The sequence below is a fragment of the Anticarsia gemmatalis genome, chromosome 4 (assembly GCF_050436995.1).
Source record: "Anticarsia gemmatalis isolate Benzon Research Colony breed Stoneville strain chromosome 4, ilAntGemm2 primary, whole genome shotgun sequence".
In the NCBI taxonomy this organism is placed as follows: Eukaryota; Metazoa; Arthropoda; class Insecta; order Lepidoptera; family Erebidae; genus Anticarsia; species Anticarsia gemmatalis.
The window spans coordinates 6,826,473-6,846,700 of NC_134748.1; the positions used below are offsets into that span (position 1 = coordinate 6,826,473).

The 20,228-nt window shown below is 34.7% G+C and overlaps 1 protein-coding gene across 3 annotated transcripts; it reads right to left on the minus strand.

Annotated features, from left to right (window-relative positions):
* Nucleotides 1-868: 868 nt before the first annotated feature.
* On the minus strand, nucleotides 869-19,937 carry mys (position-specific antigen beta subunit myospheroid). 3 transcript variants are annotated; one of them, XM_076113393.1, is made up of 17 exons: nucleotides 19,799-19,937; nucleotides 13,658-13,989; nucleotides 13,029-13,202; nucleotides 12,291-12,519; nucleotides 11,888-11,972; nucleotides 10,684-10,854; nucleotides 10,194-10,301; nucleotides 9,373-9,525; nucleotides 8,661-8,780; nucleotides 8,117-8,284; nucleotides 7,496-7,732; nucleotides 6,825-6,999; nucleotides 6,242-6,348; nucleotides 5,631-5,772; nucleotides 5,175-5,308; nucleotides 3,183-3,335; nucleotides 869-2,721 (listed from the first exon to the last, which is right to left on the minus strand). In XM_076113393.1, the coding sequence occupies exons 2-17, from the start codon at nucleotides 13,953-13,955 to the stop codon at nucleotides 2,656-2,658; spliced, it is 2,520 nt and encodes an 839-aa protein (XP_075969508.1). In that variant the 5' UTR covers nucleotides 13,956-13,989; nucleotides 19,799-19,937; the 3' UTR covers nucleotides 869-2,655. The 3 variants fall into 3 exon arrangements, with proteins under 3 accessions (XP_075969508.1, XP_075969509.1, XP_075969510.1); XM_076113394.1 differs by lacking the exon at nucleotides 19,799-19,937 and adding an exon at nucleotides 16,327-16,732; XM_076113395.1 differs by lacking the exons at nucleotides 869-2,721; nucleotides 3,183-3,335 and adding an exon at nucleotides 4,714-4,893.
* Between the last annotated feature and the right edge of the window lie 291 nt (nucleotides 19,938-20,228).

Genomic DNA, 20,228 nt, shown 5'->3' on the forward strand with positions numbered 1-20,228 from the left:
CAATAAAAATACATGTACTTATACGAAACACTCCTGAAAATAGTGCGTAAACTTAATTACTGCATTTTTTAATAGGCACTTACCTAATATCTAAGTATAAATGACTATGGTGTGTAGTTTTACACCGAATCTCCAACTTTAATTTCACACCAGTAAAAGAAACATTACATACACAGTTCGAAAGTTCTCCGATATGGGAACGTCAGTCGAATCATGACAATCAACCAATAATTTTTAAAATCGTATAGTCAATCTTTGAAAAGCTCAATCCACCCGAGCCAGCGTCTAAATATGCATGGAGGCTTTGCATATTGCATTGTAATTAACACGTAAATAGTTCAATTATGCACAGCCTTATTGAACGGGGCCTTATGCCCAGGCTTTGTACTTGCCATCATTGCCATGACATAGGCAATGCTCCGTGCTATGTCATTACTGAAGGCTAATTAATTGTCAGATGGGCAGATGGGCTAACAATCGGTTTCGCATTTCGATGCAACTATCAGATTTCAGTGTAGGTATCTGACGACAGTACAGAGGACGGCAATATCTTTGTATGTTGTAGTGGTATATCTATTGATTGCTTAGCCGTAAGTTCATTGAACTTTTAGAGCACAATATATTTTCCTTAGGTTAATGAAGTAAGAAGACCGGAGCCTGCAAGCTATTAATTTAAGAATTTGACACGCTGTATCGTATTTTGCATCTATTATTTTATATTCAATTTAATTTGTAGAATAGGTAATACCTACTTGAAAGCTTGGCGTTGTTTGCTAAAGAATTGATGGTAAGATTCCAATTTACTGTGGTTATGAGCAATCGATTGCGGATTTAATATTTGTAGGAAAAGGAAAATAATAAAATAAAATATTTTGTGTTAATATTTATTAGCTACTATTATAAGCCACGATTGTTTACAGTAAATTTCAGTATATAAAAACTAAATATGTACAATGTGAGAAAGTCTCATTCGGAAGGCAACGACAAAACACGTCAACAATATGATATTATATATATAATATTTCCCATGATTGCTCCTAATACAAATGTATTGAATACGAGTTGATTACAATCACAAATACAGATTTCCCGTCGATCATAAATATCCCATTACTCTCAGTCACAAGTTCTAAGAAATGACGGCATTAATGTCCGCGTTGCCTTTATACAGAACTCGATGGCAGGAAAATCACAAAAATATGAAAAAAAGAAAACAAATATTGTCGTTAAAATAACTAATATAAAAAAAAAAGATTTCAAAACTCATCCTTAATGTTAAACTTACTATACTATAAATTACATAAAATTACGTTTCTCTCAACATTAATATTTGAAATAAATAATAATTTTCTTTATTACTACAATATTAATAATGGCACTAGTTATTATTCATGTTATAACAAGGCACAACAGCGAATGAGGGAAGCAACAGTAGTGTTATACGAGATTGAGTGAGATTACCTCGGGACTCGTTTATGTAGTCAATACTCTTAGCTATATATTATGATGCGATTACGATCATTACTGGGGGAACACGGACAGAATATACGACGTGTATGCTCCAAGATTATCTGGAATATATTTCTTAAATCTGCGCTAAGAAATTCCGAAATAAGAGATCATAACACAAATATATTGCAGACTACACGCCCTTGTCAGGTTTACAATTTCAATGCTAAATTGTTTTGTTTACAGTCTAACACTGTTCTATTTATGGCAGTGACATTGTCGTCCGTTAAATTCATAAGAATAACGTTATTCATAGTTCGCGATAATATAACTACATATTTACGATGACTCCATTAGTTTAAATTTGAATATATAATATATTTAATTTGCTTATAAATTATTTTATATTTAATAGTTATTCTTATATTTTAGCCCGGTTACAGAATTGACTTAGCGGCAGGCTGACAAACATAGAGACTCGAGATTTAATACAATAAAAGTAGTTAGTTACTTTATGACAAACGAGTAGTCATTTAATTAATTTTCTGAATAGTCAGCCTGCCTGAGAAATAGACCGAAACATATAATTTCAATAGTTACGTAGTGTGTAAAACCTTATAAAGCTCTAAACTACAACCTATCGAACGCATCGTGGACACTTTCATAATATAATTATCACTTGAAAAGAGAATAAGATCTGTCGTATGCCACGACACGTACGATTTACCATCACTACACACTTAATAAGTACATACGACATACACACACACATAAGTACAAAAAGCATACAATTTACATTCTGAGATTAAACAGACCTTTAAAAATGTATAGTTTTAAAAGAAAGGCATACATACTGTTCGCATTAGTATGAGAATATTAAAAAAACGTCTACAACAATGTAGACAGTACCATGATTTGACACTCAGAAACTCAACCAAATAGCCACAGAGTAAATCATTTGGCATCACGTGCACTTTCATATTACATCACAATATAACAATTATACAGAAAGGCACATTTTTAAGGCAACATTCTAAACATATCTCATTAAGACTCTAAAAGCTTTCGTTTCGATAAAAATTCTAAAAATCATGAAAATTTCATTGAATACTGACGACTCGACAATATTATAAATGCGATGTATTTATTGTACGTAATATTTGAGACTACTTTCACGATAGTATATTAAATATTTGCACGTAGATATTATTTTCCAGCATATGTAGGGTTTTTGAAGGTCGACGTCGCTTGCTTGTAAATGGGGTTCTCGCCCTACGAGACAAAGAAAAACATAAATGGATTAAACATAAAGAAAAAAAAGGAATACACGTCTTTTCATGTACTTTTGATTACATATATTGTTCTTGTTAAATTGGAGACAGGCAATAACATAAAAAAATAGCTTTGTTTTCCTGATATATGAAGACGAAATAAAAAAATAATTTATCAATCTATAGAGCATTATGTATGCTCTATAAAGATTATTTTAAATGATGACTTTATTCATATTTACATCCAACATGTTTGGTATGGAAACAATAAACTTTCTTCAATGAATAAACAAACTAATGAAAACGAAGTGGAACCTGTGTCGCGATATAAAATAATGCAAGGTAAAATACTTATCCGTATAATATACATGTAACGCAAAAGTTTAAAAGATTCTTCGAATTAACCTATGGGCTATGGAACAATGGAAAAATGAGCTTTAAAAATAATAGTATTAGTCTTACCGTGTCCCACTTGGCCATCATGCGTTCCTTCTCGAAGCGCGCGAACTCCCTGCGATCGTGGATGGTGGTCGCCATCTTCCACAACATGAGGAGCGCCAAGCCGACCAACACGATCGCCGCAATCACACCAAGCACTATACCCAGGATTGGCACCTAACACAGAAACAATACGGTTACAGTTTTGCTAGATATAATGATAAGCAAGTGCAGACGTTTTTCTTTTTAAGCACTTAGGACTATCGTGAAATGTGTAGTTTGCAATGGATGAGACAAACGCAGGTTCTTGAAAAATGGCGTACTGGAAGGACAACAACAGTGTGAAGAAGTGGGCTAAGTGAATAGATAGATCGATAGATAGAAACTAAGAACGCACGTATCTGTAGAATCAGACCTTACTATTTTGTTACACTATCATGGCAAAACCAGTTTGAATGTAATTTGGTAGGGTGATAGTTTCTGTTTAACCTAGCAAATGACGAGGTAGGCTAAACAGCGAACGATACGATACAAACAAACTTTAAAAATGATATTATTATTCTGTTTTTTTTATTTTATTGTGTTTTGTCTCTCGCCGAAGCCTTATCGAACAAATTATATGCATGAAAAACACAATATAATAACTAATAAACCAATTGGTATTATTATACTCGATAACAAATAAAAATAATTGTAATGTTCTATGATTACAAGTAAGGAAAACATTGAACTTAAATGAGGAAAAACAATTTATTTCTAATATAATTCGCTTAATACGTAATTTTATTGTCCCGATACTGGGTGGTCCTTTGTTACATAGATTAGAATAGTACAATTATAAGAGCTAGTTTCACAGCTTATGAATAAGTATTAGATAACCTATCTGCTAGATAAAATGACCGCAAAAAATATTCCATTTGCTAAGCTTATTTTATAGTTATTCAAAATTGATGAAACTATACTCACTCGGTACAGACGTGCGAAATACGTCATTATCAAAATAATCATAGGAATGTAACAATGTGTAAGTGCGAGCGAGAGACTCCGATAAAATCACATCACTTAGTTTGCACGTTTAAAATCGCCCGAGTATAACCATTTATGTTTTATTTTGATGATAACCTTTGACAATGAACTTGTGATTTTGATAGCCTTTTAGTCCAACAAGATAGTAGAGAGCCGGAATATTTGGTAAAATATTTTTTTGGCACATCAGTCGCCCACTGATTCGTCCAGAGGGCGGTTGCCTATTTGTAAGGGCTGCTTTGTTGTAGAATGATTTTAGTTTCGATGAGCCTGTCGATAAATAAGTAAAAGCAATTACAAACAATATTAGTAGATAGGAATAAAGATATTCCCTTCTATACACCTCCATAACATCTGAATTTTAATTTATAATAATGATATGGGGTGCCAAAATTCGTATTCATGCAAAAAGAAAAGACATTACCAAACTATTTGGGTCTAAATCTTTATTATAATATTATTCATACAATTATAAATTAAAATTTTGAGAAACGTTCTAATCCTGTTTAATATTTTAGTAATAAAAGTTGTAGTTGTCAAATGTATCTCAAGGCTCATCTACATTTTACACGTAAATCTATGAACGCGTAAATTTTTCATTTTCGGTGGTAATGACGCTGGCGACCTGCCTAAAGGTGAGTGGTTTCTGAGGTTTACGGACGTCTGCACCACTAGGAGTATCAAATGCACGTTGCCGATCCTGTAAATCCTATTAAGAGTTTATAAAAATAATGAGAAATTAATTCTAACTGTCGTTTTGTTCGCCTACACATCTCAATTACCGGGTGAGAAGTGTAGACAACCGACTCTTTATTATTTTGTTGGACTATAAGGTACTTTTATTTTGCAAAGGCAAAATCATTATTGTTGAATTTGTATATTATGATTCCACGACACACATCATTAAGGCGGTAGTCACGATAGAAATAATTATTATTATTACCATGACATCAAACCACATTTAAAAAAAAATGTTTATAAAATACGTACCTTTTTAGGACATTCTCGTTCCTTCTGCGCTCTGATGACTAGTTGTTGGTTCTCCGTGTATGAGTACACGTATACGTATAGACAGTCTTCATCGTCGTAGAAACTGCACAGATGCTCGTTTCGAGATTCGTTGGCTGAGAACAAATATCAGATATTAATACATAATCAGGACATAGCAAATCCTCATACATACTGATTTTATAAGGGTACAATCATTGCCCCATTTTCAGACAGCATTTTTAAGTAATCAGTACTACGAAATATTAGTCTGTTGCAAATAATTGCAGGAACAAGAAACCAAAAGAACAACCATAATTTGATACACTATTTTTGTTCATAGCTTTTCTTACAAGAGATTTGTACAACTTTGACACTAGTTGGCGCGATGAACACCCTTCTAAAGCGTCAATTTTTTTTATCTAATTAATGTTTATGCTAAGGGTAAGTAATGTTTACCTTCAATTTTGCCTTCTTCTATGATGGGGAAGAGCGTGCAGTTGGAGTGGCAGGTGTCGGTGTCTGGGTTGTACAGCTCGCCGCGCTTGTGCACCTCGCACAGCACACAGTCTTTGTACTCGCCGCACCGTCCGGGGCAGGTCTAAAACATACAAATAATTATACTAGGGCCATAACATGCATACAAACTACGTCATACGTATTTTTATCAAATCTCACGCTCGCATTTACAAGTCTTAAGTATTTATTTATTAAACATCTTTATAACAGTTTTTGAGTAGATGTCCCACAAAACTACCATTGCAGTTTGACTGTAGGATAGACATTATGATTAATTATTATTAATTAATGATTTATTCCTTTGTAACATTCCTAGGGTAATTTCATGTACAAGCGCACAAATTAAGTATGACGTTGCTCACGTAGAAGTACGGATCAATTACAACGATAATTTGCAAATGGTTTTTCAACCTTCATTCGTTTTCCACTCGTAAGTACATGAATACATTGAATACAAAAAGGCTATGCAATGACGTTAAAAGATTAAATCAACAATTAGCTGTATTTATAGTTAGTAATTGATTCCGGACGTGTTATTTTTTCATACTTACAGGGCACTTATCGCAGTACTTTCCAGAGTAATGTCTGTCGTCCTCTACGTTGCATACACACTGGCCGCACACGCACTTGCCGTTACCACTGCAGATCTCTTTGTTGTCTGTAACAAATATACAGCGTTAAGAAAATAAAAGACAAACTAGATTACACTTAAATAATGTTAAATTTATTAGCCATTTATTTTAAAAAATACGCAACGCGCTCCTTTTGTACGCTTTCTTTCTCCTTCTTTACTAACAATGAAAAGTAAAATTCCCTAGGCACTAATTAAAATGGGGCATATAGATTTATATTTTTGTAACGAGATATGTGCTCTTTGGCTGCTTATTCAAATTGTATAATATATCTCAGATGTAACCCAACCCGCACTTGGCCAGCGTGGTGGACTCAAGGCCTATGCGAGGACAATAATGGGTTTAATTTATTCATTTATTTTATTTATCTCATCTCTGTAAATGATGCCATACCACAATACAGAATCAACAATGTTTCTCACACTGACCAGAGATTATACCTAAACGATAAATAAACAATTAATTACTTTCGAAAATAATCAACAAATTAGCATAGTCTTACCAGGCGAGCGGCACGGTGCTTGATCCTTGAGACACTGACAAGCGGGTCCGGTGTATTCAGGAGTACAACTGCACTTGCCGCACACGCACTCGCCGTGGTCAGGTCCCGAACACAGCAGCCCCTTGTTCATGTCGCACGTGAAGTTGTCGCACTCGCAGAACGGACCGGAGATCACCTGGCATCGGGAATACACAGTTATATTTAGGAACAAAAAAAATACAAATTTTATAATATAAAGCCTTATGTTGACTTTATCGTGTTTTGTCGCGATGAACAGGTTTAAGCCAGTGATACAATATGTGATATGTTACAACTACACTACAGGCTGTGTCGACAGTATGTCAAGCAAAGCTGGACGATTTCGCTTGAATTAATTATTATTCGGCGAAATCGTGCGACTTATCCATAGTGACGAATGAAGTTGTCGAGTGGTATTTGACAATGTCGTAGCGCTTCACTTGCTGGCCTACATTGCGTATTCCTTGCTTTAGGATTGTCGAGTTTCTTACGAAAGTTGTAGTCTTCAAATTAATTTTATATATCTCTGTTTCTATTAATTCGATACCGGTAGCGACTATTAATAAACAAACAAACAAAGGAATTTTCTATGAGGATTTCTCAAATCGAATTATTAAGAATCATCGTATGTATAGTATTGGAGTGAGCGCTACCTTGAGCGGGTCGTCCATCTTGTTGCACTCGCACACGCCGCAGATGCAGGTGCCGCGGTTGGAGCACACGGGCCCCGAGCTGGCGTTGGTGGGGCGGCAGCCGCGCTCCTGCTCCGCCGACACGCCGCCGTGCGCCGAGCACTCGCAGTTCTTGCCGAAGCGGCCCGGCGGGCACACGCACACGCCGCATGCTGATACACCCTCACCGCTGCACACTAGCGGACTGTCGTTGTAGGCCTAAGGAAAGCGAACGTTTTGTTATAAATTCAACTTTGGTAAGTTATAACCGACTTGTTACTTCAGTCTACTGCAGCTATACTGATAGATGTTTTACTAAAAACCATCAAAACCTCGATAGAACAGTTACTCCTTCTACCATCTTAATCAATTTACAGTTAATTTCAGAGTAATACAAAACCAAAAACTAAGTGAATTTCTGCACCAAAAAGAAACTTGACGGAAACTGACACTCTCAAACTAATAAATCTCAATTTGTTCAAACATATGAAAAAACATATCACATTCCACTGTAAAGGTACTACTACTAGAATGCAAATGTCTGTTATATCCTCATCTAAAGCTATCAAAAAGTAGTAACACCAGTGCTTAATATCTACTTACATGGTGTCCAGGTTGTTCGCAAGGACAGTCGCAGATCATCTCCAGCTCGACGGCGAGGCTGTCCGAGATACCGACGGGTGAGATGTCGAAGGTCTGCCTCCACTTGCTGCGGTCCTTGGGACACTCCTTCAAGGTGATCTCTGCCGTGAACTCTACTACGTCACCGACCTAAAGAAAAGGTCACGTTAGAAAAAGATGAGGTGAGGATTTGAGAATAAAATCATAAGTTATCATGGACTGGCTACTGCCTGTGACTTCGTCCGTTCGTAGTAGCCGTAGCCGTGGTATAACATAGGCATTTGTCATAGAACATTGAATGTAATTATTTTTGTATCTACAAATAAATGATTTCTGTGAATTAAGATATTTTGAACATTTTACAATAGGTCGTTTCACGCCGCATATTATTTTCAAAATTTCTCTATGTTTGTTGTACATTCAAAGTAAAACTAATACAGGTGTGGTTAATGCCTTTTTTTATAAATACTATACTATAATCCGAATGAGAGAAATCGCGGGAAAAATAAAGCATGTTTTTATTTACCTTGAGTCCCTCGCACTTGTTGGTCTGCACCGGCTCCTTGCCAGTGAGACAAGATGAGTAATACACTATTTGTACAGCGTCACTCGATGAATCCTTCATCTCGACCGTTGACGTAATTTTCTGTAAATAATCATGTAATATTTATATTTATACATGCTATAATACAATGTACTACCAAATTACTATCTCAAATGGATTACGAAGAAATGTGAAATTAATGACACACTGCAATTAAATATGTTTTTATTTGGTAAAAGATAAATGGGGCAATAGTTTATGTTATTGTAAAAAAATGTTATTAACTATATCAAATTAAGAAATTTCTAAGAATCTGAATACTATTGGTGTGATATCCACAAAAAGGGGTACTATTAATTATTGATTCCATGAAATTTGGCAGTTTAACCAATCATTGACAAAGCGAAAAGTTTTTCGGTAGATAGAACACAAGGGAAGTCAGCCGTTATAAAAATCCTTACTATAAAATGTGTTTTCAAAAAGTTCTTTAGCTATAACATGTCCGACCAATCGCTTAACGATAAGTTATTCATTTCAGTCTATTTTTCATTTTGGTTAAAAATATACGGATAAGTGCATGTCACACTGTAGCAAGTCATTTACTTATTTGAACTTAATATACAACTATATATAAAGGCGGACTTAACGCTAGGTGCATTTTCATTCATTTATTAGGAAAATAATAAATACTAACGTTATACTGGTCTCGCACAAGGTCGACGATGTTACCGGAGTCGTTGCTAAGCACGCCCGTGCTCGAGCCCTCGATGTGCTTGCTCAGTTGCTCGTACACGCTGATCTGTTCCGCCGTTACCGCGAATATCACGTTGATTGCATGCTTCTTCACCTATGAACAAATATAATAAGTATTATTTATTTTATTTATTTATTTAAACTTAATATACAAATTTGTATAAAAGTGGACTTAATGCCAGGGGCATTTTCTGCCAGTCTACCTTAGGGTGATGCAGAGATTATTACGAAGGTGTTTTAAAGAGGAAGGAAAGTGAGTTAAGAAAGAGTGTACAAATAAATAATAAGATAAATAAGCGATATGAGTGTAAATACATAAACATAATAAATATTACTTATGATATATAAAAAATAAAATACTATAAAATATGAGATATATACAATAATAAATAAATATAAACACTATCATTTCTTTTTACAGCTATCAATATACAAATACAAAACTCTTCCATTACAAAGTGATTGATGGACAATGCACAGCCGAAACTAATGAGCGTAGAAAGCTAAAATGTGGTAAAAAGATTCCTAAGAAATTGTACACGAGAACTAAGCGAATATTTTTGGAAATCCCTTCACGAAGAGGGTCAATTTCCCGCGTGGAAATTGACCCTCCCGGCGAAACTGCAGGCTGAAATCTAGTATTATCGAACTAGTTTTAAAAGCTAGATATTTTGTAACAAGCCGTATTTGGTAAATTTTTTGACCTTAGGAAAAAATACTAAATTTTATTACATACATAATTGGATTATATTAGTAGCATACCTTATGGTTAATTTGTGAAATACTGGGGTAATCCTGCAGGGTCGAGTGTGTGTACGTGTTGTTGAACATGTGACATTCACCGTCATTGGGCTGCACGATACCTCCGAGCTGAAACAACGATAACATTTCATTAAACTCAGCCTTTTGAATTAAACTTCTTTACTATAGGAAAATAGTAGCGATATATAAAAAAGAGTTACAGTTATTTGGTTTGGTAATAAAAAAAATTACAACGCTCAAATGGAAGGCGCTGATTTAATCAAAATATTTAGTTTTACTTTGCATAAACTTTATTTTACTTCACCGGACATATTTTTCCCTAAATTTTAAAACATTTATTCACTTTAGCAATTAATATAACCACTATAGTTCGTCTTAAACGCAATGTTAGAAAAAATACACCAAAATCAACTAATAAATTCCTCTTAGTCGAACTATCAGCTACGGCATCCAGTTTCTTTTAAACAAACGCAAAACAAGCATAGTATACCTTGCCGTCTCCAGCGTAATGGAAGCCAGCATCAGTGGAGAAGACCAGCAGTCTTCGTGCCTGGTCTCTCCAGCCGATCTGCTGCTTGCACACCACGGCCTGCATGATCGCGTCGAAGCCTCCCTCCGGCGCGTCCAAGTTACCTGACACGTCGGCCCCGCGTACTGCTTCCTGTAAACAACATACATGTTACTTATGGCCATATCGATAAGTGTTGGTTAGTCTTTTTTTATGTAAAACTATCTGACCCGGCGAACTTCGTACCGCCTTAGTAACTACGTTTTCTAACAAACGATGCTCTTTGTCTATGGCTGTTAATGACATTGACATTTGTTACGCGCGTTTTTTTAAATATGCAATTTAAATTTCTGAGCGATTTTCTTAATATTTTTTTCCGTAAGAACCTTCTCCTAATAATAACAAATACAACACAATAAGAATTAGTAATAAATCGGTCCAGCCATTCACGCGTAATGCCATGACCAAGGAAAACGAATTTCATATATATAGATGGTTGATAATTAAAAAAAAAATAGGAAAACCATTCAAATGCCTTAAAACTTACACAAAAGTCTACCTGTTCTCTCATTAAAGAGTAAGTGCAAAAAGGAAACGAGGGCAAAATGACTATGCCGCACAAACGTCTTACAATATTATAAAAATAGGCATGAGTAGCAACATACTTATTTGTTTTTATGCATCATATACCTTTCTAGGCAGTGAACCACTAAGTTTATTACAACATTAAAGTACTCTGGCATAACGCAACGACATCGAGTAAGCGCGTGTCTCAAATACTAAACAGGATTCTATAACGCTCACCTACTAAATAAAGTTAGACGAAACGAAATATACTTTTTGGTACAAATGGTGGATCGAAACTAAATCTATACTAATATTATAAAGCTGAAGAGTTTGTTTGTTTGATTGTTTGTTTGTTTGTTTGAACGCGCTAATCTCAGGAACTACTGGTCCGATTTGAAAAATTCTTTCAGTGTTAGATAGTCCATTTATCGAGGAAGGCTATAGGCTATATAACATCACGCTACGGTCATTAGGAGCCGAGTAGTAACGAAAAATGTTACAAAAACGGGGAAAATTTTGACCCATTGTCTTAAGTGACGCAAGCGAAGTTGCGCGGGTCAGCTAGTTCAAAATAAAATTATGTACATTGATAGTTTTTAAGAGTTCGTTCATTACTTACATCGAAATATTCCGTATCTACGCTGAGAGACATCTGATTCTGGTATCCGTAGGGAGCGGCACAGCCATCACAGGGAGATTTTAAACTGTAAACAAAATAACTAGTTTAACACTCCATTCATATAACATCATGCATGAAATTTTAATACCCTTAGGTTTAGGCAGAACCATGTGAAATAACGTTTCGCCATAAACAATATTAGTCTCATGTAATAATATATGACACGTAAAAAAACTCCTCCAGAAATGAACAATAGCATTTTTAGGAAGTCGAACCCGAGACGGCAATAGCCATCGTTAGACGATCAGCAGTCGTACGCATTACCAACCTAGACCACGGAAGCAGTAACATTCTAATAACTATCAACAAATACAGTTGAAAAAACTTTAAACATTCCTCTTACTTCTTAGGTACAGTAGACACGTAAGGCATGACCAGTTTGTCCACAAATGAACCGAAACCGATACGGAAGTTAGACGTCATGTTCCTCATCGTCGCTGATAGAAGACTGCCCAAAGTACTGAGTTTCTCTTTGTCGTTCTTCATAGATCTACTCAAGTCCATAAGATAGTACAAGTCGACGGGATAATCCTGGGCGCGGGAGTACGCAAATGTTAGTCTCTGCATTTGATCTGTAATAGGAAATGTTCAGGTAAAACAATGATATATTATTATATAGCCTATTATTGTACATACAAATTGGGATATACATGATAGAGTATCATATTTATGTTTGTTTCATATAAACGATTAACTAACTACATAATACAGTATTTAAAACTGGACAAACTAATTGACATTCATTGAACTAATACGATATTTGCAGCAAAAAAAATGGCTGTTTCAAATGTTGTGTGTCGTAGAAATAATTAATATTAGGTTCAACGGTGAAGGAAAATACCGTTCTGCATCCTTGCATGTCTGAGTTCTTTAGAACAGTTCTTGAAGGTATGCAAAGTCCCTAAACCGCACTTGGCTAGCTTGGTGGACTCAAAGCTTAACCACTTTTTCATTTCGGGAGGAGACCCTAGCCCAGCAGTGGGACATGAAAGGTTTTTTTTTTTAAATTATTTCAAATAATTTGTACGAAGTTTACAAAACAATGGATGATTTGAATTGAACATTAATGATGTGTACTCACTCATTCTCATGTTAAGTTTGACTCTCTGAGGTTTCATCTGCACCATGCTGCTGCCCGCGGCTCCGGCTGCCATGCCTGACCCAGACGCGCTCGACCCTGAGAAACTGCTTCCATGCGACGTCATCGTTTGTTCGTACGATGATGAACCGGACACCATGCCCATTTGAGATCTCGCTGTAATGCAAATATAATGTTACATAACCATCTACCCACGTGAAATACAAGTTTTATGTCGCATTGTCAACAGCTAACATGATCAATGATCATGGTCACTTATAGTCAAGTAATTAAGGGCCAATTGCTCCATCAGAATGTATTTTAAATGCAGTACTAATTTTGATATTATGACAGATAAGATAGTCTACATCAGTGGTTCCCAACCAGTGATCCGTGGAAGTCAAAATATGGTCCGCGAATGATTTTAAAATTTAAAATTTTCAGGACGATTATTACACTTTATTTTTAATATACTTACATAGAGGTCCCTGCTTACAAGAATAATATAAAAGTGGTCCCGGACTAAGAAAAGGTTGAGAGCCCCTGGTCTACATCATAATTATCTTCAGAATAAACTAATCTAGCGCTCTAAATCAGTAACCTCGGCTTTATAATACATATTTGTTATTTACCTCTACTCAGCTCCAAATTGTATTTGGGGTCGATAGAGCGCTGGTTGTCAGGGTTAAAGATGTATTTTTCATCGCACCCTGCCGTGCCCCCTCTCTCCATGGCTGGGTTAAAGCATCGTGGTCCATTGAAATCAGAGGCGAAGCACCACGCACAGCTGGCGGTGCGTATACAGTCACTGCAAGTAGTCTTGCTGGAGCATGGGTTCTGCGCCAGCAACTGTTCCACACGCTCGCCACAACATATGGCCAACAAGCCCACCCACACACATAGTCGTAACATCGTTCGCTCTATGTACATTTTGTGTTTTTGAAGATTCGTATTCAGATCAATTCTGTAACAATAAATATGATTTGGTTATCGCAAAGCAAAAAGTTTGTATCCTTCCTTCAATAAAGGTTTTTTTTATTTACTTATATGGCTTTTTTGTTACAAGTTATTAGGGAAAAACGAATAGCGATTAATGTGTCAGTATTAGATTTTCCCTAATAACTTGTACACGAAACCTTTACTACGTAAAACACAGTCTAATAAAGTGTGGATATTGAAGCCATTATAACATTATTTCAAATCGAAGGGAGAAGACAAAGGATATAAATATCAACACAACAACACAAGTGAAACCCTGGTGGAAGTGTGTACAGATAATTAATGTAAAACAATAATTTTATGAACAATTTAGATAACATTATTATAAACCATTGTTTCGTATCATAATGCCCATGGTTTTGCGGTTTCATTTATTATTTCTGTAATTCCCTATAGTTTGTATTAGAACCCTGAATAAATACATTTTAGTATTGACAATTGAAATACATTAAATTAATAAATAACAATATTAACATCCTTTTGTTTGAACTAAACACCGAACTTGTGAACTGATTAAAAAAGCAGAAATATCTAATACTTAGTTGATAGACATAGTATATTAACGTGTAAGGCTGTTGTTTACTGACAACTAGTTCGCTAAGTAGCGGAAACTCATGCATTTTTATGAGTATGATAACTTCAAGGTAACAAAAATATTTATAATCGTTAAGTCATATGTTAAAAACATGAAAATGGGAAAAAACATTGTAAATTTATGACTTGCAGCCGCAATATGAGTTGTATTGTGTGAATGAGTGTGTCGGCATCGTCATCGCTTTAGTAGTAAATAGCGTTGAGTAAACGATCTAAAACACGGGACATATGGCCACCTGTGGGCGGCATCTCGAGCGAGAAAGGGCGCCGCCCACGCACCGGTATCCAGTCCGCCTCGGCAGCGAATATATTATAAAATCTCAACTACGAAATCTTGAAAACCGTGACCCGGTCAACGAGATATGTTATCAGTTATTTTGAAGTTAATATTTACGTGGATAAAACATTCCCAAGGAATTCCCAGGGAGGGTTGACGTCAGGAAGGCGGCTGGTTGTAAAAACATGTGTCAAATCACCTTTACAGGATGTTTTTTGAGAAGAAATCATGTATCAACCCCAAGTGTCGTGAGATAAGGACAAGAAAAGATTTACGTAGATTAAATATAGGTAGACATTCTATCGACGGATGTTTAACGTTTGTTTAAATATTGACTGTCAATAGCGATTGAGCCTAAAGTCTCGAAAAAGATACAGAGCATGAAGGAAATATACAGTCCAATTAACGAACGTTTATTAATTCTGGTTGCTTTCAGCCATTAGACAAAAATGGAGCAATGGTGTTAACGATAGGGATGTAATGTGACCTAGTACTGAATGGGGCATTAAAAAAGCTTTGAGCTAGGTTAGGTACAGTTAATTAAGCTAGGTAATGGTCGTCATAAAGTTGTATGGTGTAATTTCAATCATGAAGATAAAAAACATACGTCTATTGTATGTAATTTCGAAAGTAGACTCTTAATATGGATTGTAAGAGCCGTAACAACAACTTAATTATATAAATAAACCATTTAAGCAGTCATAACTTTTTAAATGACTTGAAGATATTATGTTTAGTGTCAAAAAAATCAAGAACGTTAAAACACGCCGCCAGGTCTTCTTATCTAAACAAACTCAAAAAAATTTTTACCAATACACCTTTACGATAGAAATCACTGTTCAGAAGAACAAGGTGGGTTTAAGGATACTAATAAATCAGTAGCTTTGTCGAAATGTGATCATAGAGATTTTTTGAAAGTAGAGTTTCGATCTTGCTGTAAGTATGGGCTGCAATTTTCTTTAGCCATCTAGTACAATATATTCAATGAAGTACCAAGTCTTCGTTGTCAGTCTTACGTAGAAGCATTGATATCATTGTTTGTTTTAGAACTATAATAGCAACTGGAATGTCAAACAAGTTGATCTGCGATTACAAGACAACACAAAGTATCATTTACGCTTATCTTTCTGCTAACGACATATGAGACAAATGGGAGAAGTCTTTAGTGTTAAAAGCAATAAGACATTATATATATCCAGACTTATAAATAACTATTTATACTAATCGTAACTTTTTATTGTAGTTTTAAACTGCACGTTTGGCGCAGTGGTTAAAAGTATATTAGTAGGTATGTTTATCAGTTATTTGGTTACCAAGACAAGCTCTGCCTAGTTTGGAATCAAATGACCGCGTGTAATTTGTCCAATGATATCTATTTAGTTATTCAATTGTATGGAATATAAAAAAGATAACGAGGTGACTTATTCGTACCTGATCTCGAAATGGAAAGCGGAGCAAGTAAATATTGCGAAAAAACTTCACAATAAATGTTATTTTGTACGACTTATCATACATTCACTTTCAACGATTTGTACATATTTACTTTATAAAACCTGATATGTGTATCACAGAACTGAACTCTTACTATCACATCATAACAACACTTGTTTTTAAAACTTAAGTTTAATCTTCCTTAATGCTTAAGCTACTTATCACTTTTCAGTATAATTTAAATTATCAAAACTTTTATAAAACAACATGTATTTCTCCTTATTCTTCAAAGTTTATCAGAAGTGTATTTTTAAAACAAATAATTTCACTAATTATACGAATTTTGTTACTTTTAAAGAGCCGCAAATATAATATTCGGTGTATTATATCGAACAGAGCGCGGGACGTGCGCCTGCGCCGGATACACGCGTGACTAATTGTACAGAAAATAACTTCGTCAGCGGGTGATACAACGGGCGCCGTCACAGTTTCTTCTCGGAACCGATAGTCAATACGCTCACATCATAACATTGCCATCGACACACCGCGAAACGCGACGTAACGACAGACAGACCCGACTGCTAAACCAAACACCTGACCTTCTTTAACACGTATTTAGGTCATACTCTGATGATGCCCCTAAATTCTACAAACTACAACGTTGTGGTTACTTATTCATATTTTGTACAAAGAACAGTCGAGTATATTTTGACGAGACCTTGTATTAAGTAGTCTGCAGTAATAATCATTGGGCATGGTTTTTTCCTTTATACGAAACTCATGATAAAGTACCCTAGATATTTTCGGTTCCACTCTATCGGCATTAAGAAATAGGTGACTCAAAAACATTTTAGTCTATCTTTGGACCTTTTTAGGGTAGCTAATTGATAAAAATCAAGTTCGTACTTCATACGATAAGTGACAAGTAAGAACATTTTCATACGACCTCACGTTAACACAAAAACCGGTGTTTCTGTAGGTCGAATTCATTACGTCATTAGCGCCGACCAACAACGATGATTCAAGTTGTGATATCGTAAGCATTCTTTCGTTTTTATAGACGTTCGGAGACCATATAAACATTTAAATCATCGTCGCCTACGTATTAGTCATTGTTAATTAAACACAATCGGCAATCGCTGCATCGAGGAAGGACGATAGCATAATTTGCAACTGATCGTCAGATACCAAATGGATCCAATCACTCTATTCCTTAACTATATTCAACTACCTCGTGGTCCATCATTCCGTATAGTTTACGAAATCGTATACAATTATCAGATAAGTGCAGCGATGCCCGCAAGTCAGTCATTTGTTTTTTGCTCATTACGGCCATGAACAGGATGAATTCGGCTTTCGAGAAAAGATTAATATGAACATCGAACGTCATATTTATTGCAATATTTTCAGAAAATATTGAGCCTAATTAGGTGGTGGGGTGTAGACATACAATTTTAAAAAGATTTAACTCTAGTATGTTCTTCCGTATCGGGTCTTGTTTGTTAACAACATACGGCGTAGAATCTTATTAGAACGATGACATCTAGCAAGAATAGCAGACGAGCGTACATGGTTCCGCAAAGCCTTTAGCGAGTTTCCTTATATCGGCGATAACGGTTAAGGGGTGCACCAGGCGGGTCAACGACCGCTCCTGCTTACTTTGGCGGGCGTGCCTGCCGCCGCACCACTTAGCTCCGCCGCATGTAATACCTTGTACTTATATGGTAAAGAATCTTCGCCTTTGATTTTTCAGAACCTATGTTGGTTGTACTACGAGAAAACGAGGCATAAACATTCCACGAAATTAGCGTTAGTTTAAACTTTATTTATACAAGGTTACTTCAATATGTTTTTCATACTTGACCTAACAAAGAAATAAATATGTCAATGTTATACCATTTTCCTCTAGTCAGTAAAGTGGGCTATGATTAAGTTTTGAATGTGTCACTGTCTTCATAAACTATAGGTAGGTAGGTATGATGAATTTATTGATGTCACTGATCATACAAAATCATGAATTAAATGGAATTGGGTATTATGTTGATAAATATGTGTATATTTCTGATACTATTGTGTGAAATGAAATCATGTATTGAAATAGAAGAATGCTGCACTAAAACTATAATGACTGAAATGGCAATTGTTTTTAAAATATAATATACCTGCCTAGATAATCATAGGAAGTGGGAAACTATTAAAATTTGAAACATGTATCTTTCTAAGATTCTTGACCAGATTTTTCAAAAACCATGTTACAGATAAACACAAATTTAATAGAATCATTTACTCAACACAACTATAAGTTAAATCATACATACCACTTCTATTTCTGTATAATTACAAATACATATTTAAAGCATAATTATCATAAGATAATTAAATCTGAATACTGGTTTAGATACCTACCTACTGTAACTTTTTTATTAGTTACTATTTACATAGTTTTAGGAGTGTCTTAATGTTTACATTGGAGATTGGACCTACTCATGAAAAAATAAATGTACTTGTTAATATAGTTAGATAATGAATGGTTGTTTTGTATTATGTATATAAAAGTTTAAAACATGAACAAAGCTCATGTGTTTAAAATCAAACAGTTATTTTATGACTGATGGCTGAGTCATAAACCCTGTGCAATCATCAACACGTTTAAAAGAAGATGAAAAAAATGTTAAAATGTTTAGTTTTGGTTTCATAATAATATACTTAAATAGGTACCTATTGCTATATTATTTTTAAGAGAATACTAGTGGTTATTGATACACATACAAAGATGATATAGGTATCTATGCTGTGTATTTTTCTTTATTTACAAGGGGGTTTTAACAAACTGGCTTTAAGGTTCAAAGTTTTAATAATGTTACAACTGATATTTTGGGATCATTAAATAATGTTTATTTCTATTTTAGTTGGTTAACATAACAGCGCTCAAATATTCAAAGACATTGTTTGTTTGTGTTGATACAAAAACAATTTCTATAGAATTATAATCACATCACTAATGGTGTATCTATAAACTCCTGACTGTAAACTAACTTATAATGTTGATAAATAAATTTTATTAACATTAAAAGAAGAAATAAAAAACTTTATTGTGGAGTTATACCACATTGAAGTTTTAAGCTTTTTATAAATGAAGGGACTAACGCTTTTGGGATCTATTGGTTTCTTGTAGCACTTTTAGTATAAAATCGTAACAGGCTTCTTTTATTTACACATTACAAAATGTTTTGTTCAAACATAAAATCATTGTCCTTGTGGGTGAAATAAGCTCACGAATTTTGTCAAAATATTAATTGAATATAATACTAAATAGTTCAAACAGAAGTTTGTAGTTTTAATTATAAATATTACTTCAAATGGTAGTAAATATATAATTAGGTCGGCTGTGGGATGATCACCCAATTTTAGAGCACTAAGTAATATGAAAACGAAACCTGTAGTAATTACCCATAGAACATTGGTTGCTTACCAGTTCTTTCGTCGGCTATAAACTATTTTTAATCACATACACATTTTTAATACATTTTCGTTATCAAATAAATAGGCACTGTGATCACAAAATGTACAATTTATGAATGAGTGATCCCAAATCATTCGCCGTATTACTCATCGTTCACTTCGCAAATAGATATCATTCGTTCTCCCAGTATTGACAACATTTTTACATTATGAACCATACACTTTTAAGTCCACCTGAACCTTAATTCTACATACTACCTGACTTGAAGAAACTTACGTAATTCAGTTATAATAATTCAATTAACAATTAAATTAATACATAACGCATTATGTTTGGATTCTCAATATATTTTTTTCATATTTAAGTACCTATTAATAATAGGTATACATTTACTCAGCTTAGCCTTAGACTCAAACTAAATGCAGACAACGAACAATAA

What these genes read in the sequence shown, in the direction of transcription:
- mys (XM_076113393.1), bottom strand. Translation starts at nt 13,955, where the DNA reads ATGTACATAGAGCGAACGATGTTACGACTATGTGTGTGGGTGGGCTTG. An exon ending in GTGTCTACTGTACCTAAGAA is followed by an intron (nt 11,973 to 12,290) that starts GTAAGAGGAATG and finishes TTTTGTTTACAG; the next exon opens with TTTAAAATCTCCCTGTGATG. An exon ending in AGATGGACGACCCGCTCAAG is followed by an intron (nt 7,000 to 7,495) that starts GTAGCGCTCACT and finishes TCCCGATGCCAG; the next exon opens with GTGATCTCCGGTCCGTTCTG.